The sequence below is a fragment of the Convolutriloba macropyga genome, chromosome 8 (genome assembly GCF_964194025.1).
Source record: "Convolutriloba macropyga chromosome 8, txConMacr16.3, whole genome shotgun sequence".
Classification (NCBI taxonomy): domain Eukaryota; kingdom Metazoa; phylum Xenacoelomorpha; order Acoela; family Convolutidae; genus Convolutriloba; species Convolutriloba macropyga.
The window spans coordinates 57,904,817-57,932,561 of NC_134475.1; the positions used below are offsets into that span (position 1 = coordinate 57,904,817).

Genomic DNA, 27,745 nt, shown 5'->3' on the forward strand with positions numbered 1-27,745 from the left:
GCCACATTTCTAAAATTCAATAATTTTTGTTTATAACAATTTGAAAATTTGAAGCCGTAACTTTGATTGCTATCCAGTACCAGTACTTCACTTTATTGTAGAAAACTGGCTCATGCATAATTTTAATGTGACATTTTGTGCCTTCCACTAGCTACTAGCTGCAATAAACGCATATGTATTTTTTCGACTAGAGTTTTTTAATTGACGTTCTTTTTATTAAACTTTAGAATGTTCCAACTTAGTGCTCGCGATATCCGCAATCTAAAGTAAGACATAATTTCTTAACAGGGAATACAACATCAGGAGGAACAAAGATCTTGCTATATACGCAGATTAGTTGTTTACAGCTCGAGATTCCTTTCCATTCGTTTGGAATTTGTGATATTCGCAAATAACGAAAGACAACTGATAACGAATCCTCGGGAAGACTTTCATTTTAAAATAAACGAGTGGTAAAAGTGTTCTAATTCAGTTAAGAGCTTGTAATAATTTAACAATGAAGAATACTATTTTATTGCAGAACAACAGATCAATATGTAAAAACTTAAATCATTTCGAGGTTTTTTTGGCGCAACAAGAAACACAGCCATTGGCTGTATGCCTGACCGAAACGTGGCTCAAAGATGACAGCAACATCAAATGTTTATCGCTTAGTAGTTACCAGCTGCTTGATACAAGCAACCGGCAAAAAGGAAAAGGAGGAGGAGTTGCAATATTTGTGAGGGAAGGCGTCGTGAAAACGGTTCTGCAGAAATTTTCAAGTAGGAATTGTCAATTGCTAACAATCAAAATTGAACGCAAAAATTACAAAAATGATCTCCTTTTGACTGTTGTATACCTCAAACCTAATACAAGTTTATCAGAATTGTCAAAAAACTTTCGAGGAATATATTGAAAAAATGACGCTAGGCCAAAACAGATGCATCTAATGTGTGGAGAAATAAAAACTGATCACTCTAAAACAAATGCAAAATTTTCGACTTTAGAAAATGTTCTCGGAGGGTATGATCTGAACAATATGTCTCCAACAAGATTCACCAGGGAGACCATTAATTCTCAAACAAGAATTGATATATAGTATATTGCTCACAGGACGTGAAAGTTGAAATAAAATCTACAATAACTGATCACTACACTGTTCAAACTGAACTAGATGAGGAAACGAAAGAGGAAACAGTTTTCAAAATGCAACAGTACTACAGACATTGGGCTATTCTAGAAAACGATTCTGTGTTAGAAAAAATATTGTTCAAACTCAAACACACATGACAAGGTTTCCAAGATAATTTTTGTCTCTTGGACTCCGACACATCATTTGAAAAATTTCAACAAACTATTATTCATGAAATAAAACATTATGTGCCAGAGAAGAAATCAGCGGCTCTCACACATAAGTCATAGATTGATAACTCAATTAAAAACCTTGAAGCAAAAAAGCAAAAACTTTATCAAAGATACATGCAACAGAAAACAAATGACAATAAAAAGAGGTTTAATAGAATTCGGACTTTGGTACAGAAAAAAGTGATCAAAAAAGGAGAAACTTTTATCAAACGTTTTTAGTTAGGAACGCCCAGCGTACTACCAAAACAATCTTCAATACTATCAAAAGTTTAGAAGGAGACACACAAATATAACAACAAGCTACTTTAACGCAGGAAGAGACTGAAAATTTCAAAAAATTTCATCACCATCGGAAAAACGTTAGCTGATAAACTGGTTACAGAAAGAAAAAACAACACAAAAAACGGAAGCGTCAATAGCATGTTTCTACACAAAATCATTGAAAAAGAGCTATCCGTGGCAATCAGAAACCTGAAAAACAAATACAGCTCAGATTTTGATGGACTCAACAGTTTTTTACTCAAGAAACTACAGTTTGCTGTTGTCCCGACTCTTACCTATTTGGTCAACAAATGTTTTGAAAACAGCGTTTTACCAAACTGCTTAAAGAAAGCCGTAATTCTTCCACTGTATAAAAAAAAGATCCTAAAGTTGCTGAAAATTACAGACCAATCAGTTTGCTGCCAGGAAAACTGATTGAGAAATTGGTTCAGAAAAGAATGCTAAGTTTTTTGGAAAAACTCAAACTTCTAAAGAAAAACCAATTTGGGTTTAGGCCAAAAAAGTGCACTGTTGAGGCCTTGGTATCTTTTATTGAGAGCGTCAGGCAAGATTGGGAGGATGGTATTACAGAAACAAAAGCTTTGTTCATCGATCTCAAAAAAGCATTTGATACAGTTAAACATAGTTTTTGGACAAACTAAACAACTTAGGATAGAGGGGTCACATGCAAAGTTTTTTGAAATCATATCTGAGCAAAAGGCAGCAATGTGTAAATTCAGGAAACGTATACTACAATTTTGCAGAAGTCGATTATGGGGTACCACAAGGGTCAGTACTTGGACCACTTCTTTTTCTTGTTTATATAAACGACATAGATGATTACTGTAGTCAGAACTGTTTGACATTATACGCTGACGAGACTGTGGTTAAACAAAAAAGGGAATCAACAACTGAAGTTTTCAGCCAATCTTTGAACCTGGTTAGTGATTACCTCATAACAAACAAACTGACTATGAACTACAAAAAGCTTGTTTTTTGAACATGAAAGCCAGACGGAAAAGTTCACAGCAACAAATAAAGATGAAAGAAATAAACATAACACAGAAATCATCACTGAAATACTTAGGTAAAGAATTTGATGACAAACTGAATTTTGGCGATCATATTAAAAACCTTTGCTTCAAACTGAACAAATTCTCAGGACTTTTTTTACCGGCTTAGATCGATTTTAACTGTTAAACAACTGTTATTAACATACAAAGTTTACGTCCAGCCTGTTGTGAGCTATGGCGTACTAGTCTACAGAACAAGTAACAAAACAGTAATTTTGACACTTGCGTGTCAAATTTCACAAACTAATTTTAATAAACCTAAATCAACCTCCACATGCCTGGAACGCAAATCAAATCACATTTATTCGATTAGATTCATGCATCTTGTTGAAAAATTAGCTGAAATTTTGAGAGCAGAATGCCATATTGATTGTCTCAAAAATATAATTACTAGAAAAAAAAATTGAAACATTGCACGCAAAATGAATCCAATCAAAGCAACTTAAAACTGCAAACAAAAGCAGCGGTCTAAGTCCTAAAAGATTAGGAGTAAGAATACGAAAATTGCTTAACTTCATTTTAAAATTTTATCCTAATTTTGTTTGAGAAGTGCAACATCTGAGTGCAAGAGACCTAAAGCAATTTATATCTACTTTCAGGGACAATTTTTTCGTAGACAACTTGGAACTTTTTGCTTTGTTTCATTAACAAAAACTTAGATCTCATAAAATTCAGAATAAGGTTTCGAGATTTCCCCCTATCTTCTTTTAACATGATACGCCACGAATTCACACCTTGATCATAGTAATAGTACTGGTCATCGCTAGACTGGGACCTTTTGGACCTATTGATGACCTGTCGAGTAGATTTGTTATTTTGGTACATATATTATACCTTATCCTACTCAAGAACAACTTGCATCCTACTCAAGAACAATTTATTTTTATTATATCGATGTAAAAAAATTTAGTTATATTTCTTAACCGCATTTTTCATCTGAACAATGAAGGTTTTCTTTATCAATTAAAACGATTCACCCAACAAACAGAGCCTTTACTTAACTTTAGAGCCTGGTTTTGACCAGCATTTTGTTTTCTTTTACTACAGCTGTTTGTACATCACTGTAAGAAACTTTCTGTTTCTACCAATTAAATAAACTTAGAAAGTACTCCTAAAACATTTTTGTTAATTGAGACCGCTCAAATATGAAACAGCTATCAAGGAATTGAAAAACCATTTTGGAGACTCAAGTGTTTAGTAAGCTCCTTTATAAAACAACTGGTCATAGTGCGCTACTTTTTCCAGTAATTTTCTAAACTGCTTAATTCGAACATTGGAAAACTATGCTTTCAGTCAGACCTTCGAAGCGAAAGGGCAGGTGCCTTTACAATACTTTGTTGAAATTGACTGAGCAAAAGATCCCAATGAAAGCTGAAACAGTGTCACTTCAACAATTCTTATAATTTATCTCCAAATCTACGACACCATAAATCGCAAAAAACCTTCCACATCTAACTGAAACCAATCAAACAACATCAGCAACTCCACGGGTGTTAGCGCTCTGACAGCTTGCGCTAACTAATTGATACCCGATTTTGTCTGGTGATCACCAACCTAACACTATATTGCAGCATACATTTAAATCAAAAGTAAAAACTCCGAACAGCGATGATCACCTTCAGAAATGGTCACAAACAACACGAAGACAAGCGGAGAAAAGCAATACAACTGAGATTGTCCTCATTGCAATAAAAATGAAATTTTCAGAAAACGTGTCTCGACTATCAAACACCATTGCCACAAGAATGACATAAAATAGAAATTGAGAACAGATTGTGAACAAATTTTCTGAGCAACAATGAATTCAGACAAATTTGTTTATCACAAAACAATTGCGAAGGTTGCAGTGGTCGACTTCATTCTACTTCACACGACACAACAGAACAATTAAAACGACCTTCGGCAACGTTCTTATCAAGATCTGTTCTATTGAGTTCTACGCAAAAATTATCAGTTCAAGAATCACAAAACAAAAAACAAGCAACAAGACTCTGTCTATCGACAAATCTTTTAGAAAACCATTAACAGAACACGAAGAGGAACAACCTCAATTTCCATCGAAAAAATCTCAAATAAGCTATTTGAAGCAAAACATACCTCCCAGTGAAATTGTTCGGAACAACTGTAGCTCATGCCAGTAACTTTTGCCGATGACAACAAATATTTCGATAGGTTTTCACTAACAGATCATGAGAGCCATTTAATTTTCTTGCTTTATGCTATAAGTAACATTCTTGCTTCTGCATGCAGGAACAAACGTCAATTATATTCCAGTATGTGAATACCCAAAACGAAATGCAACCCTCAAAAATTTCGAGGCCAGTCATTATCACGTTTTGAGATATCTTATGCATACAGCGCGCCAGCAATACACTTCGAACCAGCCAATATTCTTGAACTGAAAAAAATTGACTCTTTTAATAATTTCAGCAAATTTTTTTCCTCTTGTTTCAGATGACAAAATGGTGGAGCTCTCCAGAAAATACCTTCAACTTCACTAATCTAATTGAAGTTAAATCTGAAAACAAAAATCAACCTTTTTGGGGCTACCATATTTAGTTGGACATTAGACTGGGAGTTTGAAACTTCAATCTTCCGTAATCTTTCTGCCAGATAAGAAAAAAGTTCTTCTTAGAAAACGCCTTGCACTTCCGATATAATCAGTTGCCTCAGTTGCTTTCAACAGACTTAAGCAAAACTCCCGTAGAATGAATATATGACATATGGCTCTTGCCACATCTTCCTGCTCAAAAACTGAATAATCCCCAGAAAAGTTCGATGGATGGCAAATGCTGTTTCGAAGTTCCAAGAGGAGTCGTTAAATACCATCTCTTAGCAAGATCGGATATCCTGAACAGCTTACTTTGCATAATTTTACGTTTTCGCGTAAAAATTGCTACAATTTTTGCATTTACTGAAAGTAAGTTTATTCAAAACTGCTCTCGAACAAGAAGATCAATCGGCATTTTGCTTTTTTTGATCAAACAGCGACTTTGTAATGTAGTATCAGTTCATTAAATTAGTAATTGGGGCAACTTGCCTGCATCAATGGCGACCTTAGCCCAAATTCCTCGCGCTGAAGAGAGTTCAGAATAATTTCAGCTTTTTTACCAGGAATCGCCCAATTTTTAATTGAAAATTTTTGTCGTTTATCTGTCGCCCAAAATTACCGAAGCAAAAAAACCCCGAAATTGTATCCCAAGTAAAAAAAATCCAACAAAGATGAGGCTTTAAATAAACCATCCTCCCGTTGAATTGTCCTTGTCTTATTTCTGAGCCTGATTTGCGGAGCGGAATCAGAGAGATTAAGGCAACTGATATTGAATTGACAAACTAAAAGGAATGAACTCAGGAGGATTACAACAAAATGAATAAAAGTCAACACGTGTCTGATGAAGCAGCAGAAAATACAATCATATAAATGAATGGAAAAGTAAAAGCGAGAAACATGAAATAATGTCTTGAAGTGAATGAATGTTGAAAATTAACATAAAAATAAGAATCAAATTATGACGTCGTATAAAATTTACTGCACTAACTAAGATGATAATTAACAACAATTGTACAGGTATAACAGTCCCGAAGCGCCAAAATCGATTTAACAGGACATAAACTAGTCAGAGAAATTCACCCTTGTATTAAAACACAAAAAGAACCTCGCTGATAAACTTTTTTGTTAAAACCGTTAAAAATTTCCACAATATGCAATACTCTACTCCACAAAAGAATTGTTTGGTCCATTCGCGTCAATTTTCGACCAATTTGGGATGGCGTCAATAGTAACTCTTCGCTTAACGATTATCGTGCAGCAAGTATGACATCCGGAATTGGAATGGCAGACACCGTTACACTGGAAACTACACAAATCATTTCAAATGAGTAGGTATATCTGATCATTTCTATTTGAAACCTCTCCAGCACGCCCAACTGAAATTTATCTCACGACCAACTGAAATTTAAAGTTAAATGCTCGTCTTTGTTGATGCCTCTTTCTAAGCAATGGCAGCAGTAATTTATCTCTGCACAGAAAAAAAACAAAAACATTTTTCATTATCAGTAAATGCAAAGTCACTCCTTTAGAAGCGTTCCAGAACATGAGCAGAAGGTAGCAAAAATTGGGATTCGTAGTCAAAACAGTTCACAAAAAAAGTTGTGTTCTAAATAGTTTGTGGCTCCTGAGGTTCTAAAGAAACGTACCTATGATTGGACTCGACTTATAATAATCTCAAACAAAGCAGTCATCGACCCAACGTTTTTGCTCATGGACAAAACTATTGCTCATGGGCTAATGTTGTTCGCATTTCGTTACAAAATTCTTTTTAGAACTAAAAAGGAACAAAGAAAAAAAGAGCGGTACGCAACAGACATCTGTCAAGCACACAGCAATAAAAGTTTGTACTCTACCCTCCAATTTTCCCATCGGAGAGGTAGGTCGGGCGTATGTTTATCCCAAAACGCGTCGGCTCGTAGGGAAGTCCTTTTGTTTGCTAACTGAGCCATGTCGTACTTTATTAAATTAGCACTGACTTCGCTGCGCGAAAAAACACTTTCAAATAGAGATTGGATTTCGCCAGGCAAAATGCAAACTCTTCTCTGAGCTCAATTTGCGGATTGGAATCAAAGAGACTAAGGCAATTAACAAGGATATCAAAAAAATGAATAAAGGTGAACAGAGGTGTCTGAGCAGACAGCGGGAAAATACAATCATATGAATGGATAAAAAGTTAAAAGCGGCAAAAACATGAAATAAGGTCTGGAGGTTAAGGAAGGTTGAAGAGCAACACAAAAATAAGAATTAAAATATGACATCATATAGAATTTACTGAACTAAATGAAATGATAACTAACAAGAAATTTACAGGTATCACATACCCCCCTGAACGACGAAAAAAGTACAATTAGATCAATATATTAAAATAGTAGCAAATATACAATATTAATACTTGGCAACCGGTTAAATATGAAGTGACAACATTTTTGCTGGTTATCATAACTATTGGTATCTACTAAAACATAGTGTAAGTTTTTTGAGTTTAAGTTTGTGTATTCTAAACTCTCATGCTCTTCCGCCGAATATACTGTCATGGATTTGACATCGTCTTCGGGGGTTGGGCTTCTGGATTCCGCTAGATATCGCACCTGCGGGTCAGGACGCGAAACATTTCCGATCACCGGCAAAATATTTTTCTCCTCTGGAGCTTGTTTTGCGATAGAATGTACAGTTTCTACAACAGAAACAATTTGTGGTAGAAAACTTTCAATATCGCCAGTTTTTTGTTGTTATTTTGGTTGAGCGGATATCACAGAATCAGATGAAATACCCTGAAAACCCTCACTTTGGGCTTCGCCGATTGCGTCCCGATAATTCCTTATCCTTGTTTGTTGTAGACATGGAGCGAGCAAATTGATGAAGTGCCGAGGCCGGGGCAGTCGGCAAAAAATAACTAGTTCGCTCTGCGAATCTACATTCGCTGTTTCATTTTGGCCCCTGAGTGCCGAGAAGTTAAAAACTTTGGGGATGCGGCCTCGCATGGCGCGTGCGACGTTCGGTTTAAATGATGGCATACGACTGCCCGGATCGCGCGCGTCTTTTGTGTTTCGTCGTTTCATCGCCTTTCAATTTTCGAGTGATTTCCTTGATGTGGCTTTGCACTTTTTCTCCCACCAACTTTTCGCTTATGCATGATCCACAACGCTCTGCAAACGCTTTCAAAGTTGTTTGGCGTTCCTGCTGGGACCAATATTTGCAATGTCACTATTGTGAACTGTGAAGATTGCCTTTTCAGGTACCTTGATCGTTTAGGTTGTTGGACTAATTTTGATGATGGTGGATCCAGGTGCCAGTACCTCATAGAGGCCATCAAATTTCTTCTTTGATCGGCGTTTAGAATGCACTTTGCGGGCCACTTTGAGTTGCACCGCACGTTCTGAGAATTGAATTTGCCGGTAGTGAGTTCAGCGGAGGAATCCGGGCTCTCTATCGGTGCGCTTTTCGCATTCATTAGCCTCTTTAGTGGCCCGTGTCATACCCTTTTAACTTCTATGGCGCTCCGCTAGTTTTTCTTACACTTGCCGTTGGGAAAAATATTCTCAGGGTTAACTGTGTCTTCTTCTAAATAAAACTTACAACATTCTAGTATGAGATATTAGACAACTTAGGTGTAGTACAGCTTAATTTAAACGGAGTATTAGATTTTCTACCAAAGTGAGCTTCGAAGGGCGGAATCTTTGTTGTTTTCTGTTTACAAAATTGCAGTTTGTGGACAATACTCCTTAATGCAAGCTTTATGTGGAACGAATTAGTAGCAAATTTTTCTTCTTCTGATCTTTTGTTTTTGATCTTTGTTTTTTGATCATGTTGTTTTTGATCTTCTGATCTTTTGCTAACAATTAGAAAATCATCAGGGAAGCAATATGTATTTTTTTTAATCCTATTACGTTGCAATACACGGTCTTTTGAAATACCGCAGGCACATTTGTGAGGCCAAAATGCAGTTTGTAATCTGTGTGTGCAATTCAAATCACCGCTCATTTTTTTGAAATTACAGTTGTTAGCTGTATCGGGGTCTAGATTTCATTGACTGTAGAATACGTCAGGTCCAATGTTGAAAAATATGTGGTGCTTTGCGACGCAGGATCAATGTAAAGCTTTTGGTATTTAATTTTATGGATTGCCCTATTTAAGATTGTGGAGTCAAGTGCACGCTTTTTCGATTGGTCCTTTTTAAAAGTGACAATTGGTGAGAAAAAAAAATCGTCTGGACAATTTTGTAAATTTTGTTATGTGTTTTTGTCGTCAAATAAATTTAAAATTCAGTATTTTCTCTGTCTTGCAAAATATTAGGTAAACATCTTACCTTTTGGTGTCGAGGTTGAAAACGTATTAAAAACTTTTTGATTTTCCTACATGATTTACGAGTTATTAATTCAGGAAATTGAAATGCTATTCTTTCTTTTGCGGAATGTGATGAGATATTTTTTACTTGATTACCTTGTTGCGATGCGGATTGTGTGAATGCAAGTCTTAGTTGATCAACAAGATCGCAACCGATGAGCGATTTGAGGCCATCAGCAACGACTGGCAGCTGATGTATGCCATCCCTTGCTATTTACAGGTGTTCGAATAATACCCCCAATGTGGATTGGCTCGTTCAAAAATGTCCGCAATTGAGAATTGTTGATTTTGCGTTCTGATTGAGCTGAAGATCCGATGATCGTTTCTTCGTACATAGGCTCAAGGGGCAAATCTACCATTTCGGGTTTAGAACCCAGAAGTTTATCCAAGAGGATGTTATCCATGGCTAGCAAGGCTGGTTTATACTGTACCCTCCGATTTTTCCTTCGGAGAGGTTGGTCTGGTGTATGTTTATCCAAAAACGCGTCGATTCTTAGGGGAGTCCTTTTGCTTGCTGGCTGCGCTATGTCTTTCTTTATTAAATTAGAACTTTGAAGATATTGAGAGCATGTTTATGCAAAACTGCTCTCGAAAAAGAAGATCAATCGGCACTTTGCTTTCTTTGGCCTAACAGAAACTTCGTAATGCAGTATCAGTTCACAAAGTCAGTAATTGCGGCTTGCACCAACTTGCTTGCACCAATGGCAACCTTTGCCCAAATTCGGTGTGCTGAAGATAATTCAAAAAACTTTTCAGATTTTTCACCAGGAAACGCCCAATTTTACATAGAAAACTTCGTTTATTTGTAGCCCAAAATTACCGAAGCAAAAAACCGCGAACCCGTAGCCCAAGTAAAAGAAATCCAACAAAGAGGAGGCTTCAAATAAACCATCGTCCGTTGAATTGTCCCTGTCATATTTTGTAAAAAATACTATTAACTTCGCCGCGCTAAAGCAAACTTTCAATTTGTTATCTCAATTCGCCAGGCGAAATGCTAACTTATTTCTGAGCTTGATTTGCGGATTGGAATCAAAGAGACTGCGGCAACTGATGAGGATATCAATAAAATGAATAAAGGTGAACAGACGTGTCTGATCATGCAGCGGGAAATTACAATCGAATAAATGAAGAAAAAGTTAAAAGCGGGAGACATGAAATAATGTCTCGAGATAAATGAAGGTTGGAGAGCAACATAAAAACAATAATCAAATTATGACATCGTATAATATTTACTGCATTAAATTAGATGATAATTAACAAGAACTGCACAGGTATTGCAGTCCCGAATCGTAGAAATCACGTTGACAAGACATAAACTAGTCAGAGAGTTTCATCCTTGTATTAAATCACAAAAAGAACCTTGATAACTTTTTTCGTGAAACCATTAAAAAATTTTCTCAAAACCCCGCACTCTACGCCCCAAGAGAAATTTTTTGTCCAGGAGCGTCAATTTTTGACCACTTTGGGATCGCCTCACAAGTAATTCTTCGCTTCAAGTTTATCTTGCAGCAATTATGGCATCTGGAATTAAAATGGGACACACCGTTGCATTAGAAACTACGAAAACCATTTCAAATGGGTATTAATTAGGTATTTCTGATCAATTTCAATTGAGACCTCTCCAGCATGCAATTTGTCTCCCGACCATTTGAAAAAAAATAAATTTAATTGCTTGTCTTCTTTTGATGCCTCTACATATGCAAGGGCAGCAGTAATTTTTCTTTGGATTCATTACAGAAAAAAACCAAGAACAATTTTCGTTATCAGTAAATGCAAAGTCACTCATTTAGAAGCATTCCAAAACATGAGCTGAATATAGCAATAACTGGGACGCGTAGTCAAAACACTTCACAAAAAAATAGTTGTGTCCTAATTGGTTTCCGGCTCCTGAGGCTCTAAAGAACAAAAAAGGAACAAAAAAACAAAGAGCGGTACGCAGCAGAGTTCTGTCAAACACATAGTTATAAAACCAGCTTCACAGAAAATTTTTCCATTTCGCTATTCACCCGCTAAGAAGAGAATTTAAATTAGACTCTAAATGAAGGATGCAATCATGCAGAAAAAGAACATTGAGATGACAAGGTCGACTTTAATTTGCTCCTTAGGAATTCCAAATACAAAAATTAACAGTATTTCATCATGTCAAATTGCAATACGTTGCCTGACACTAACGAATCTGCGTACAATAAGGAACCCGCGTGGTCAAAGTTTTAGTTTTACAGCGACTTTTCAATCGGAAGGAACAACTAAAAATCTAAATCAGATGTTTTTTTGCTATCAGTTTGAAGCTCAAAGTGTCCAGCTGCTTATGTTTCTGCTTCAAATAAGCAGTTTCCAAGGTACGCACGCGGTATTCCCACTCGCTACCACAGGAATTGATTTTTTGGACTCTTGTTCATCGAACCCAATTTACCAAGTTTTATGACCTCAGTTTCACGTACATGGTCACACGTGCGACACACTGAGTCATGCCGTGAGATAAACAACAACCTCTTGCATTTTGCAGCAAAAAAGTCGATGAGAACTTACCATGAGTTAAAAAAAGCAAAACTTATTGCAACCAGCGAAATCTCGACAATCATTGCTTTGCGTCTGAACCTCTGATGCAGAAATGAACGTGAAAATTTCGACAAACACAGAGACAGCATTAATTGGCGACTGGGAACGGTTGGCCCGAAATGCTTATAGAAATATTTTAATCATTCTAGGAAACAAGGAGCTCACAACAGATGTCTTCGGCATCATCACGGTTGAGAACGAAAACATGCTCAACTTTCACTTCTTTCAAATGTAGCTGTCATACCAGACATTGAACAACTCATTACCCCAAAACATTTTGTGAAACAAAGACCCTACAACTCGCTAACACGTGGATACTTTGCGTCAACCATGCCAGCATCCTTAATGTCGCGGAAAACATACAGCTTCTTATAAACCACGTCTGGAGACGTCTAGATCGAGCATCTTCCCATCATGACAAAGCGCAGTAAAGGGTCCGAACAGCATGCTTCGATGGAAGTCAATGACCTAGTGCGGATGCTCAAAAACTTCACACCTTGTGGGATATGGCCTTTCGGACAAATTGCGGAAACTTTGCCTGGAGAAAATGAATCTGTACAAGTTGTCAAGGTAGAAGTGGCTTACAGTACTTACGTCCCGAGAAACCAATCTTGCACGATTTTTGTCTGATTAATCGTTTCTTGCTCAGGTTTGATCGGAACGAGTCTTTGCTACGCGGGCTACCCTCAGGTCTACTTTTTACAGCATTCTCTCCTTCTTTGGTTTATTTTATGGGTTAAATCTCCCCAGATACTGTAGATGAGGCATCAATTTCAGCTAACCGAAGTCAAAATTAAAAAAAATTGAAACTGTTCTCGCCAAAATCTGGACCTTGTCCAGATAAACGTGTAAAGCATTAACGCTCCGCTAGGAGACTGAATATGATGTTATATCACGGTATTTACTTTACTAGAAACGTGTACTGAGCACAAGGTAATTCTCGCTTAATTAAAACATAACCGACTAACGTCGGGCGAATTGCTCTCAAACGACCGGCGCGCTGTTGGCTTTGTCAGTAGCTAGCCACGGTGGGGGGGGGGTCTTCAGAGTTATTAGTTGAACATAGCTCGAAAGTTGCTGCTGTGAATTCATGTATCAGCTGCAAGAGTCGAAGTTACACTCAAAGTTCTATACGCCGATCTACGTATTAGGTTAAACATAGAACCTTGATATCTGCGAAGTCACTTTTCTTTCGCGCCTCTCTAACCACGCTCAAAATAATAGATGCGATGAAAAACTTGAGTTCAACTATGATTTCGTCAAACATCAATATTACAGGTCATGTAAATAACAAATACTGGTCGGACATAAACTGAGTTATCTTCATGAGATCATCATTTTTAGTAATGTTATAAATCAAAGTCACAGGGTAGGAATTTCAGTGCAATAGTTGGCTCAATGGAAACTCAAAACAGATAAATTAAAACCATATCGTGTCTTACAAAGAGTTTACGGTTGTAAAAAAACTTAAGTTCAGTCATCGTCAGAATGCCTTGCATCGTCTCCGTGTCCGTTAGATTTGGGACCTGCAGCTTCGCTTGACATGCTTCTTGATCGCGATCTTGACCCCTTTCGGTCAAACTTGGGGTGCTCTCGAGGTGATGGGCTTGACTTCTCACCCCCATTTTCGTTTTCACGCTTTTCATCCTCAAGCTTTGGCTTTTTCTTACTACCACTCTTCGATCGACTTCTCGAGGCGCTTCTGGATCTCGACCGTTTCTTCTTTTCAGCACTTCGGCTAGGTGATCGCTTCGACTTCCGTCGGTTCGATCGGCTTCGAGACGATTTGCGTCTTGCCGGTGATCGAGATTTTTTCGTCCGGCTGTTAGATCTTTTGCGAGACCTGCTGGTTGACCTTTTGCGGGATCGACTCTTGGTTCGTTTGCGCGATCGAGATGTTGACCGCTTTCGAGATCGGCTGCGCGATTTTTTGCTCTTCGACTTTTTGCTCTTTTTCTCTGCACTTCGGCTTCGCTTGCGTTTCTCCGAGCGGCTTTTCGATCGTGATTTTCGCGACTTGGTTGGCGACGTGTCAGATTCCTTGGGCTCTGAGGCTTCGCGTTCAGGTTCCGCTTTTACATCACCATTCATGATCTCGGATTCATCCTGAGACGATTTATCAATGTCTTTGTTTTCTGAGGGTTCCTTCTTAACTGAACGCGAACGGCTCTTTGAATCCTTAGATCGGCTTCTCGATTTTTCCTTCTTTTTCTTGGATTCATCCTTGCTCTTTGACTTTTCGCGTTTCGGAGATCGACTCTTGGATCTGGATCCACTTGAGGAGCGACGTCGTCGTTTTCGATCTCGGCTCCCACTTTTGGACTTAGTACGGCTCTTTGATTTACTTCGGCTGCTGCGGCGTCGGCTCCTCGATCGACTGGAGGACCTCCTGCAAGCAACAACTTGATTAAACACTTACCAGTCATAGCTTCAATATCAACAGCAAATAGAACTTTTAAGTAATACGTTGCTATATAAAACGCACCCACGCTCAATTCTTTGAAAGTTGATTTTAAGGCATCAGAAAACTAGACTAAAATGTGTGACGCAACAAATATCTATGCGAAATATATAACATAGCTGGCAGATTGCCAGAAAATAGCCGCAATAGCTTCGTAGATCTGCAGTCTCAAAAAAAACAGTAAAAAAGACAGACCAAAGAATTCGTCTTTTCATTGAAGGCTGATATGTTCTATTTTGATTCAAAATCTGTATAAGTTTTGCTGCCTCTATTAGCTGCTCTCTAATAACCTTCATTTAGAGTGACACACACCCATTTGACCTTTTCTCTTTGAATGAAAGTAAATAAAAGTCAATTTCAAAGTGAGGATGTCATTTTTGAGAGTGAGGTAAGTCAAGTGACCAAAAATTTATTCACGCGAATGAACAAAAAAACTCGCTCCACTAAGAGCAAAAAATGACGTCACGCACGCACTTCAGATGAAATTGCATGAACGAATGAATAAAAAGCAGATTTGAAGTGGTTATGACGTCATATGGTCGTAACAAAAATCGCGAAATAAAAAACATAGCAGAACAAGTCCTGACGTACAATTCAAATTTTCATTGACTTAACAGAAAATAAGACCAAGAACGGACTACGAATGAATTGGGAAAACCATTTAGAAAAAAAATCCGATCCAAAAAATTGATGAAAAAAACTGTAAAAATCAAAGTGAAATTGCCGCATGTGAACGAAAAACCACTAGCGAGAAAGCAAATTTTTGTTCAAACACCGTTTTCTCACTCTACATTAAATTTAGAGCTAAAAAAATTCACGCCGCAAAACCACTCGCTTTTTCGCTCCATTTCCTGTTTCGGCGTGACCAAAATCACTACTCCAATTTGACTTCAAAAATCATGAAAATGTGTGAACAGATCTTGAAAAAAAGACAGCGCCCCAATACAATTCAAATTCTTTGAATTGTAAAAAACCAAGAGAAGGCCAATAATAGCCCCAGCTATCGCTGTGCGGCTATAATAACTAATGAGATTAAAATTGACTTACGAGGATCTTCGCCGTGATCTGGACTTAGATCTCGAGGACTTTGAGCGGGATCTGATCTTGACAGTGTCCAGTTTGATCTCTCTCCCACACAACTCCAGTCCATCCATCTTCTCCTTCACACGTTTCATGTCCTCGTAGGTGGCAAATTCCATGAACCTAGACACAAAACAACTTAGGGTAAAAATTCCTCAGTGTACTGTTTTTTTTATAATAATTAGAAGTAGTATTTCTGCTCCTCTAAGTTCATAACAATATAGAGCTGTCAATAGTGAATTATTCGGCTTATTCAACATTCAGAATTAGCTGAAACTCTTCTCATTTACTTTTTAACATGCTCTGTTCATCAGAACATTGTTTAAGTTCTCGGATAATGCTGCTCAATTTGAAAATTCATACTATGATCAATTCTGTTCCGTATTACTTACCCAACGCGTTCTTCCAAGTTGTGACACTCGGCGTAAGTCACTTCTCCGTATTTCCTTGCATGGTCCTTGAGATCCTAAACAGTTCAAAAATGTAACCTGAGACAGACACAAGTCTTCGCCATATGTTCAAGATATGGTGGGAAACGTATACATATTTCAAAACGCAGAACAGCCCTAAGCGTGGTTAGAAACAAGGCTCCAAGGTTGAACATTGCGGTGTAGGTTGTGGTCCAGTCCGACCTCAAGGAATCCAGAGCTGAAGCTCCACGCTTTTCATAACCGGCAGGGATCCATTCGTCCAATGAGAGAATTCAGCGCCCGCTCTGGTCTCAATACGTCCCTTCTCGCTAAGCATGCGTCTGGCTTCTTGAATTTTGTTCCAGATAAGCGGTGTAGCAATAAATTAATAGCTCTTCATTTAAGTTGGTTTAAGCAAGCAAAATCCAGCATTTTGTAAAGAACAACTTGCCGGAATTCGGTCTATGTCTTACATTTAGGTCACTAAGAGACTAAATAGAGAAAGGTGCCACATCATGGACATGAATGCCACTGTAGCCCAGCAGTCAGGCATCACTGCATGCGGTGACCAAAATGTGAACGGACCCCGAGGTTCCCCTGTCATTGACATAAGTGATAGGTGGTCAAGTCTTGATACACTCAAACGAACCCCGGCTTTGAACCACCGGATACCCTCAACTGTCCTCCTGCAAACCTTGTACCAGCGTCTTAATCTGCAGAGCCAGTCAAAAGCTATTTAAAATAAAGCAAAATTAGCGGATGTTAAGCCGCTTTTGCACATAAGCTTCTGCATTCGTCTTCTGTTCTCGATCTGAAGTGCTTTGGCGCATTTGCTGGCAAAGGATTCCAAGCCAGTCATATGAGTTGATAGAACCAGATTGCTCTGGAAAATGAGGCCAGAAAAGGGAGCATCCCTGTCTGGGTAACACTGTCAGCTCTCGCCTGACTTGACCGAACCCGACCCTGTCATGAGAGAGGGCAGGACATGAGTGATTGCATGAGCATGTTCAAACCTGTTCACCCAGGAGTGCTGTCATTGCCAGCAATGTGCCACAAGGTCAGTGCCACAAGGCTACGTAAGACAAGCTGACCATTACCTCAATCATCACACCACTTTCAATTCTACGCCAAATTTGCATTTTAATCGGAATATATGACAGTAAGGTTATGCAGTTCGGGTACATCTGAAGGTCTCAAGAATTGTGGAACTGAATCTGTCCTGTCTTTCGTAAAACTGCCTGCTAATGACTGCTTTTCCATTTATTATAGTCTGTACAGCCAGAAGATAGTAGCTTTAGCAATTACATAACATGATACAACGCTGCACTATTAGATACCGCAATCATCATTATAAATAGTAACAATTTCGCAAGGGGGCGGAAAGATACAGTTCCAGACTTATCAGAGAGAAGTGAAGTCTAAATTAAAGAAAGGTCAACCTTGTTGAAATTGGTAAATCGCAATACTTATCAAAATGTCTATGATTACATAGTGTTATGAATAGACGCAATAAATGAGCAAATAGTTTCTATAAGATGAGAGATAACAAACCTGCCAGCTGATTCTGGAGGACACATTCTCAGCTCTCAGTCGATACTTGGTTCTCAGAGGAGGTCCATATCTGAAACAAAAAAGCAAATCTAATCTAGCAGTCGCTCGGTTATCTTACAGAGCAACAATTTAGTTAAAGCATGCAGTATGTCTCCCACAAGGGTCAGATTCTATGTCAATAATTCCAACTATCAACTATCTAGATTTGATAATACAAGTGACGTCTATCATTATTTTGCACACTAAACAACTTTGCATAGGTTCCATTTAGATTTGATTTAGGCGCCGGTAACCATACGCTACAAAACTATACGCAAATTTTGTATAATACTACTTAGCACATCTCTGATTGTTTTTAAATATTTTGTTAGTTTAAAATATTTGGTGCGATTTCGTGAGGGACTTGTTTAGTCGAGGTTTGGATCTTTTCAACAGTCGCCCTTCCCCCTTTGATACCTAGAAGAGAATTGCATCTCCTTCTAAGCTATACTTGATTTTTTGTACCCAACAATCAAGATAAACATAAAAGTAAGGTTCACATAAATTCTGATCAATAAACTGCTCGCTTAAGCTATTCCAGAAGTGCGTCTCTTTAGCAATATAAGAGGCGATAGTTGAAAAGATCCGGATGTTTGTTGGATTTGATACTAACCTATTTGGTGGTGGACTGTATCGTCTATCTCTGTATCCACCGCCTCTTGGGTTCCCCTTGGCGAACTCAACGCGAACTCTGAAAATAGCAGAAAGACTCAATTACTTCAATCAAACAGAGATTGGACTGTCAAGGGGAGTCGTTATATAAACTACCAACTACCTTTCTCCTAGAAGTCTTCTGCCGTCCAATTCATAAACAGCATCATCTGCATCTCGGTGATTGTCGAAGTCCTGAAACAGATGGTAGGTAAGAACCCAGGTCACAATGAATGTAAATTAAAATGTAACTACAATCCGGTGCTAGGAAAATTGGCCGACAAGGCGTTTAGCCGACAAGGAAAAAAATCAAAATTTAGTCGACAATTTTTTCATAATTGGTAATAAAAGTCCAAAAGTAATAATTGGTCCATAAATCAGTATTTCGGTTGTGATAGATTCATATCAAGTCCCACGGGCCACTGAGGCATGGCCATGACCCGCGACGCATGGCCAGATGCGGTAAAATACGGTCCGACCGCAGATAGACCTTCGTTACACTAGTTGATGATAAAATTGCGGTATAATTGTCCGCTTACGAAATAGTGTTTTAAATTGGCCAATCACAGCTTTAGAATAAGTTTTATTGCTCATTTTACTTGTCGGTAATTGTCGGTTAAATTTCTCAATTTTTGGTTAAACGCCCTGTCGGCCAATACGGCGGCCACCCTACAATCCAAAATTTTAAGAGCACTCCTATCAAAAACGAATTACTTCTCTGCCCTCAAAGCGTTTTGCAAGACAAACAAATCACAAAATTTTGAGTATTAATTTTTCATTTTTGCAATTTAGATTTCATTATCGCAGTTTAAAAGTGTGAATAAATCCTTGTGGTTAATCACAATCATGATTTAGTTTTGTTTGTTTAGTTAATATGATGTTGATCAATCACCTTTGTTCTGATTACTTTTGTACTGTGGGGGTATAAGTTTCACTTCAGTTTCTAAAGCGTTAAATTCGACTCTTCTTAGGAAGATTAGTGCATCTATGTTTATCCATTTTTAACAAGTCATCGTCAACATTTTTTCTTATTCATTCTAAGCTAAATCTCCCCCTTTTATTCGTTTTTTTTTCATTGAGAAATGTGACCAAATAAATATAGCCAATTTTCGCTAATTGGTAATCCCAGGAGCTTAAAAAGTGCTGGAACTTAAAATTTTGTCCAGGAACTTGAATTTTGCCTTAAGATGAACAATTAGCAATGTACGAATGAATGCCTTTCGGGTACACAAAACTTGTTAACAGAATCTAGATCAAAACTAAGTATCTTACCACGAATGCGTAGTTGCCTTTCATGCTGATGTTTGTAATTCGGCCGAATCCCTTGAAGAACTTCTCCACGTCTCTCTCGCGAACACTGCGGGTGATTCCGCCCACGTACAACTGTGAGGGTGCCATTCTCAATTCGGCAAAGACTCAAAGTGATTGAAAGCGTACCGCTCGTTAGATTCGAACCACAAAGATCTGAAAAAAATTGTTATTCTGCTTTGGTCTTGATAAGTTTATACCAAGCGCTTTGAAAAAATAAGATAAGCCATCAAACTATTTCAAATTTGCAAATCCAAAAAGTAAAATTTCAAGATTTGCAAAATTTTTCCTTCATTACTTTAACGAAGGGCAAACATTTTTTTTTCGCTTTTTGTTGATCAAACACAAAACCGGAAGCAAGCAAATATTTAATTTTCTTTTCGTGATCGAATTTTACCGCAATATCCGGTCAAAGGAATTAGTTTATAAAACGTTAATGTACGCTTCAAACTTCATCTAAAGGTAGGTGCAAAATTGGCGCCCATTCAAATTCGACTTCTTTAATCATAACTATAAAAAAATCATTGACAAATATGCATGTAATAAAATGCATGTTTGTACTCACCAAAGCTAAAGATATTTGGTTCAACCAGCAAAATAACAAATACAATGCAAAGGTAACACAAAGTAGAAAATGACTAAGACAGCAACAAAAGAGCAAATAGCGACTGCTTTGCAAATGTTTAAAACAAAATATGACCAATTTAAGTAGTATTAAATGTAGTCAATTTAGCGCGTACTCATTTAATTCTGAGGCCAAATAAATATTGCCTGTTCCTTATCAGTGGTACAGGAATTAGCAAGATAACAATTATCGCACGCAATTCGACGACAAAAATTGAAAACAATTACTCGAGAGCTAAATTAAACATGCAAAATATTTCGAAATGTGACAAATAGGAACGAAAATTGAGCAATTACTTTTACAATGACGCATTTCTAATGGCAAAAATCTTGTTTAATTAAGCCATCTGTTTACGTGAAACAAATTGAAATGATCTATACCTCAACGATGCCGTTAACTTAGGTTGGTTGATTTTGATAGCATGTGCTATCTGAGTTTTCCATACAATGGAGAAAAATCAGCAACGTTGCATACGGATGGATTTTTTTTGGAAAAGGTAAACAGTAGTAGGAACAAAGTCCACACAACAATAACGGCTTTTCTAAACAGAGAGAAAGTATATGAAAGTAAGATACAAGTAAAGTAACGAACAAAGCCCAGGTAAAATTTCAGCAAATGGCTGACGCATAGGATGTGATATCTATTCGGTTGCACCTTTTTACCCCCTTGAAGAACGTACATGCAGTTATCTCATGTAAAATAGTCGTCTCTTCAACCCTGCTAGGTTGGAAAAAGACTAGACAATTCCATACATACATAATCATCTCCCAAATATTCACTTTTACAGCAAAAACAGCGTCAACGCTGTCTGTTTACACTCAACAAAAATCGATTCCCAAATTTTGAAATGATTTTGTAAGACTATCTATCCATTTTCACTCAACCGGACACGTAAATAGCTCTGCATATTACATGCACAGTTTATAGATTCTATTTTTGGGGTGTTGTTTATCGGAGAGTTTGATACAAATTAACCTTTGTATACAATACCATTTAACAAGCTCTTACCTGCAAAATCTTAGCTTTTAAACACAAAGAGTCAGAGTAATAGAGAGAGCGAGAGAACCATAAACATAATGAACCAATGCTGAAAAGTGATTCATTTTACAAAATCGTCAACAACATTAAAGCTTCATTTATTATTCATTAGTCACATTTTCTGCTTGACCAGACAAAAAATTTGGCAAAACCAGAAAGCCGTCTCAACAGCACGTTCAATTGAAAGGTACGTGTCGAAAAAAGCCTTTTCAAGGGCTGTTGAAACTAAGTAGATTCAATATTTTTTTAGTGGCACGTTTTTGTTTCCTCAAAATTTGATTTGTGCCAAAAATTGGTCACAATATTTGTATAGAAACAGTGTTCACAATCTCATAACTTTAATCTTCTTTTCTTCGGCGATTTCAGGCAAAGTTTAGCGAAAAATACCAAACTCATCCAAGGATATAAATTATGCAAGCAGACATACGCAGACATTTGCAAGTAGGAAATGCCAAAATCTGAAATCAGTGGCGCTCTTTGTTCAATTATTTTTTCTAAAACAAACAGGGATTGACTTTTGATGACCAAATTAATGTTTTTTCACCGACCGCAGAAAAAACACTTCTAAACCTCTAAGAAAAGTCAATTTACTAGGTGTACTAATAAAAGATCATTATAAGGGAAATTCAGGGAAAATGAGATACGTTAAAACAGCTGCTTGAGATTTGCGGCGTCCATGAAGTAATTTAACCTATCAAAAGCATGCAATATGAAAAAATAAAAAAAAATTGATTCTGCGTAGTCGCAGCGGAGCAGCATTAGGCTTTGAGTCTGCATTAACAGTAGCCTGTTCTCAGCTGTCCTTTTTCTATTATTCCCCACATTTCAGACTGTTCATTTAGTGAGCATGAACGCTCTTTTTCAGTGACTATGACCACTTTTTTGCGTCTGAAACTTTCACGTGGTACCATCATGGCAGCGAACATTGGTCAGGCTATGGTCAACCTGAAGCTATGGTTAAGTAAGAGCTCATCCTCACACAGACAGCTTCACGGAGGCAGGGGATCGAACTAACGAACATTGGCGTGTCAATCACACACCTTACCTCTCGGCTATCACGCCATAAAAATCACTCCTATTATCATTTCTTTACTTTTTGCAAACTTCCCTTCAAGTCTTAAGCTCACTTTTGATTTTTTTTGGGATGGAAGCGTCTTTTCAATACATTTAAGTTTCTAGTTTTTATCTTATGATTCTGACAAAGCGGAAGCTATTTTGTAAATTAAAAATATAATTTCTAGGGAGTCTCGAAATATGAAACGATTGCATTAATTAGTAATGTCTGCACTAGTTAGCAAAGTGAACATTTTTTCTCATTTCTCTGTTCCTACTTTTAAACGAAGAAAGCAGCATTTGAGAACATAATACGTATACGATCATCGTTTACGAATTATAAAACCAAATGCAAATTTGTCGTTTAAAAGTACGAACAAACAGATTAGAAAAAATGTTCATTTTGCTAACTAGTGCAGACTTTAATAACTAATGCAATCGTTTCTTGTTTCGAGACTCCCTGGAAATTACTTTGCTATTATAAATAGTTTCTGCTTTGTCAGAATCACAAGATAAAAACTAGATTATATTAAACAGACTAACTAGTTCAGACTTTAATGATGAATACAATCGTTTTGATGTTTCGAGACTCTAGAAATCAATTTTTATTTTTCTCATTAGAAAATAGTTTCTCAGAAAATATAAAGTGGATTATATTACGTTATACACAAAATTTGTTATAACTTGTTATACATACGAGAATTGGCTATGAAAAACGTGACCGACTAAATAGGAGGAAATGATTCTGACCAAGAAATGATCTTCATTCTATTGCAGGGTTAATAACTTGATTCAATAAAGTTACAAGAGATTATCATAAAACAACTGGTGATTAAAATTGACATGAAACAAAATTGTGCATCTTTCTGTCGTCTTCTAATAGCATACTGCTGCAAAGATTACAGCTGTTTAATATTATGAACCAGAGATTTGGATCGCGCATAATTCAACAAATGACTTTAAAAATTAAACTGCTTCAAACGTCATCTGCATTTGAGAGCAGTTAATTTTTTTATATTTCTAATGGTGCACACCCTTAAGAATAACAAAAATCTTCAAATAACCAATTTGAAATATATTCCAAAGAACATTTTACCTCTTTTTTTTTCAGCTCGAAGTTTTCTGTGATAATGTTTTTGCTTTTGTAGCATGACATTTTGAACCATTTTTTTTGGGATTAGTCTGTTCTAGCAAGCTTTCAGTAGCACAATTTGGATTCATCATCATTCTTCTGTTGCGATTGAAATTTTCATCAAAAAGGCAAATAGGTAAATTACTAAAAGTTTAAAAAATGTTTATTAATTCTATTCTCGTACTGAGGCACGTAATAAACATTATTTTGTTCGAAGACTTGCGCTAGAGATTCTTACATAATCAACCATTGAAAATTGATGTGGAATAATTTTTAGACATCAAGGCTTTCGTTAAATAAAAAACATTTTCTCAAAACAAACGAAACGTCGCGCAATTAATTAATTAGTATTTTGACCTCTATCTTCCTTTTAGACAATCTAACAATTTCAAGCGTTGAATAAAATAAATACGTTGATTGAAGACGGTAGATTGAAAGACTCTAGGTGTCGCTTGTGAGCTAAACATTCTTGAACCGAGAAAGTATATCGATTTTCATTTTAAAAAATATTTGAACCACACGGAGTGAGAATTCTCAAACACTTGCGTGAATTATATTGTTCATCGTTTTAGCATTTGATAAGAATATTATATCTGACATTTCAAAGACACCAACCATGAAAAGCTCACTTAACTGTTACCGAAAAAATGTATTGCTTTGATTCAGGGAATTGACATTGAAACTAAGCGTAACAATATCCCAAGCTTCGCTCCTTAAAGGCGCCAAAATGTTCCAATCCAAACAAACTACACACTCCAGGCGCTGAAAGTTTATCACCAAAAACCAGTTTAAAAAGGCAGGCACGCAATCGCGAAACAAAGGCTTAGAGGAACATCAAACAAATAGCGTTCGGATTGAAACTTAAGGCTAAATCCACTTCAAACAATTGTGTGGAAATAAATGCCTTTTTATGCACAATAGCAAACCACCACGCACGTTTCTTTTTCGCCACTAAATACAAAAAAGTTTACCGTGTGATCCGCTGACTACAATTGCTACTATTTAATGGCAGCACGAACGCTCCTTTAATGCTTATTTAAATTTTACGTCACTGAAGCGATGAATTTTTCAGCAACAATGCAAACAGTGGCAGCTGCGAGAAAGCACAAAACTACAATATAGTTGAATCACAACTGAAGTGTAACTTCAGCTCACCATATCAGCACGTAAAATAATAGGCTTGCTAAAATTGTTACTCAAAACCTGGTCATGTTGCTTATTACTTGTGGAATTTGACGCTCTGTTGAAAAGGGCTAATATTTATTCAATAAAGGCTTTATTTACGCCAAGTCAGTTATATCACGGTCTGATTTATGACATATGTTTAATTAGCTCATCGCTTGTTATTTCTGAACTTTTGTTAGCTGTAATAACCAACGCATAAATTCCTTCATTTGCCTTTTAGAAGTTCGTCAATTCTGGGCCACGTTAGTTATTCACACAAAATTGCAAACATTCAGAAAATTCCACATTTACAGACAACAACAAAAGCAACAACAGTAACTAAACAACAGATACCAAGTTTAGATACAACAGATAACAAAGATGCAGAAAGCAAAAGAATACGACTGGAAAGACTCAAACATGGCCCTTTTTGGGTCAGACGTTGAGAAAAACGTGAAAAAAGCTTCAGCGGAAACTGAGAAAGCCTGGGAAAATGCTGGAACCAAGGTTGGCCTTCAGATCTGGCGAATTAACAACTTCCAAGTTGAACATTGGCCCAAAGACGCCCATGGAAAGTTCTTCGATGGTGATTCGTACATCATCTTGCATACTTACAAGAACCCAGGCGAGGATGCGTTGTTGTATGACTTGCATTTCTGGATCGGAAAGTACAGCACCCAGGACGAGTACGGAACTGCGGCGTACAAAACTGTCGAACTGGACACTTTGCTGGATGATAAACCAATCCAACATCGGGAGGTCATGGAAAACGAATCAGAGATGTTCAAATCATACTTTCCCGCTTTGACGTATCAAAAGGGAGGGGCCGCAAGTGGATTTAAACACGTTGAAACCAAGGTAGCAGAACCCAAGCTGTTCCACTTTCACGGAGACAAGCGAGGAATTCAAGTAAAAGAGGTCGGCAGAAATCTCAAAAACTTGGACCCCAATGATGTGTACATTTTGGTAGGCTCAGAGTGCATCTATCAATGGAACGGTCGAGGCTGCAACAAAGATGAGAAATTCAAGGCAACACAGTATTGCCACGAGAAGAAAACGGGCAAAATGCAGAGCGAAACCCTCGATGATGGCGACATTGAAACTGATCATCCCTTTTATGAATTCTTCTCCGAGGCAGAACCCATAGACGGAAAGTCAACTAAGTTCACGTCCACAGGGAAAAAACTTCTGCGCCTATCCGACGCTTCTGGTGCCTTGACTTTCGAACTAATTGCAGAGAACAATATTTCTCCGTCAATGTTTGACACAAATGACGTATTTATTTATGACAAACCAGACAAATGTTACGTATGGATTGGACAAGGTTCCTCCCCCGCTGAGAGGAAACAGTGGCCCATGTTCTCTAATCAATACCTGGCCGGAACTGATAACCCATGCAAACCTGTGACTGTCGTCAAAGAAGGCCACGAGAAGGGCGACTTCTTTAAATAAGCTATACATTAAATAAGATTCACATGAATTATATCTGTTCAGTTTTTATATAAAAGCGCCTTGAGAATACACATGATGAATATTTAAACGTTTATAGAATTCTGCTGACAATAGATTTTCAAAATTGGTTCGCTTTTTGCATGAGTCCAGAGGCTATAAATAATCAGAAAAGCATTAAAAAATCAGACCAGAAACAGGATGTAATGAATAAGGCCGTTAAAAGCAGGAAAATCAAAACATCCATTTCTAAGACTGGTCTAGTCAAAGACTGACTCAATTTAGTCTAATTAGTGACCCCTGAGGGCCACGCGTTCATGTGTCACTAGTAGATCTTCCTCGCAGGGGATACCCGTTTTCATTATTTTGTTAAGAAATAAATGGCAAAAAGAAGGTAGCGCCCTTCGCGCGCTACCATGCTGCTGCACTTTAACGAAAGTACGCAATGAACTCAACAAAATTTTCGAAAACACTGTCTCTCAAGGACGCAAAAATGAGATGAATAATGGAAATCCGTTTCTGACCTTGGTAGGGTTTCTGACTTTTCTGACCTGGTTAAAAATTTTGAAAATTGTGATCTATTTTTTTTCAAAAAATACTGAAAGTTTTATTCTTCTTAAATTATAGGCCCAAATATATGCCATAGGAGTTCTGTTTAGCCTGCACAAAAGATTACTACAAGAGTTGGTTTCAAGGGTAGAGGTTGATAAACTGCCAGAAAATGAAAAATTTCAAATTGTTTTTTTTTCCGAAAAATTTTGAATTCTGTTAAACTTGGCACCAAAACATCCTATAATACAATTATCATGATTTTTGACGACAGGCAAAGATTTTCATTAAAAAAGTGAAAAAATCAAAAATTACAAAAAATTTAAAAATCCATAAAAATGGGTCGAAACTATCTTTTCTTGAAAACTGGTAAAAAAAACTATCCGAAAACCATTTCCAGTGCCAAAATTGCAATTAAAAATCATTCAACTTTACCCTTATGCAAGAAGTTGCAGAAACTTACGCAAAAGAAATTAAGCACAAAATCCCAATTATTGACAGAATGACACACAAAATTTGCCCAAAAACGCATGAAGAATCGCAATAAAAAATTTTATAAAGAATCCTGCTCCCACGGGGGGTCTCCTGGCCGCAGAAAACAGTACAGAAATCTTCCATTGGTTGGAATTTGAGAACTTCAAATATTTTTTTATTTCAGATTTAAGTTACTGTTTTTAGACCGGGCGGTGCCCCTAACGTACCCTAACAATTTTCGGATGCAATAACAGCGGCCACCGAGGTCTTCCCAGTAACGTCTACGTGAAACTAGCCACTACTTTCAATTCTATGAAAACAACCGACTATAGTCGGCAGAATTTTTATCAAACAACTACTGGGAGATCGAATCTATAGCAGCCTGCGTCAGGGCGGGAGGGTGAGCAATTTAATTCACTAAGGCGGATTCGAATGAAGACATTACAGGTTATCCTATACTGAACCTCAAAATAAAGGCAGCACAACTAATTTTACAAAACAACCGATTTTTACGCTGTTTCTCCATCTTGCAATCAAATATCGTATTACACCATTGATTTCCTAGTATAGCAGCCGCCCGTGCGCAATATGTATTATCTTTTGTAGTTGAGCGTGGTACTTGTTTAAAA

General features: G+C 37.3%; 3 protein-coding genes across 4 annotated transcripts in view; 2 read left to right on the forward strand and 1 right to left on the reverse strand.

The window, feature by feature from the left end:
• LOC142344868 (uncharacterized) overlaps nucleotides 1–27,745 on the forward strand; it is a 577,092-nt gene that overhangs the window by 34,549 nt on the left and 514,798 nt on the right. The gene's annotated exons all lie outside the window — the stretch shown is intronic.
• Nucleotides 13,371–20,352, reverse strand: LOC142344859 (uncharacterized). Its single transcript, XM_075396893.1, has 8 exons — nucleotides 20,198–20,352; nucleotides 19,597–19,788; nucleotides 18,449–18,519; nucleotides 18,287–18,364; nucleotides 17,635–17,704; nucleotides 16,066–16,139; nucleotides 15,641–15,796; nucleotides 13,371–14,521 (listed from the first exon to the last, which is right to left on the reverse strand). The coding sequence occupies exons 2-8, from the start codon at nucleotides 19,720–19,722 to the stop codon at nucleotides 13,606–13,608; spliced, it is 1,491 nt and encodes a 496-aa protein (XP_075253008.1). The 5' UTR covers nucleotides 19,723–19,788; nucleotides 20,198–20,352; the 3' UTR covers nucleotides 13,371–13,605.
• LOC142344860 (gelsolin-like protein 1) lies at nucleotides 18,289–26,223 on the forward strand. 2 transcript variants are annotated; one of them, XM_075396895.1, is made up of 2 exons: nucleotides 18,289–18,531; nucleotides 24,886–26,223. In XM_075396895.1, the coding sequence occupies exon 2, from the start codon at nucleotides 25,026–25,028 to the stop codon at nucleotides 26,094–26,096; it is 1,071 nt and encodes a 356-aa protein (XP_075253010.1). In that variant the 5' UTR covers nucleotides 18,289–18,531; nucleotides 24,886–25,025; the 3' UTR covers nucleotides 26,097–26,223. The 2 variants fall into 2 exon arrangements, with proteins under 2 accessions (XP_075253010.1, XP_075253009.1); XM_075396894.1 differs by lacking the exon at nucleotides 18,289–18,531 and adding an exon at nucleotides 21,328–21,482.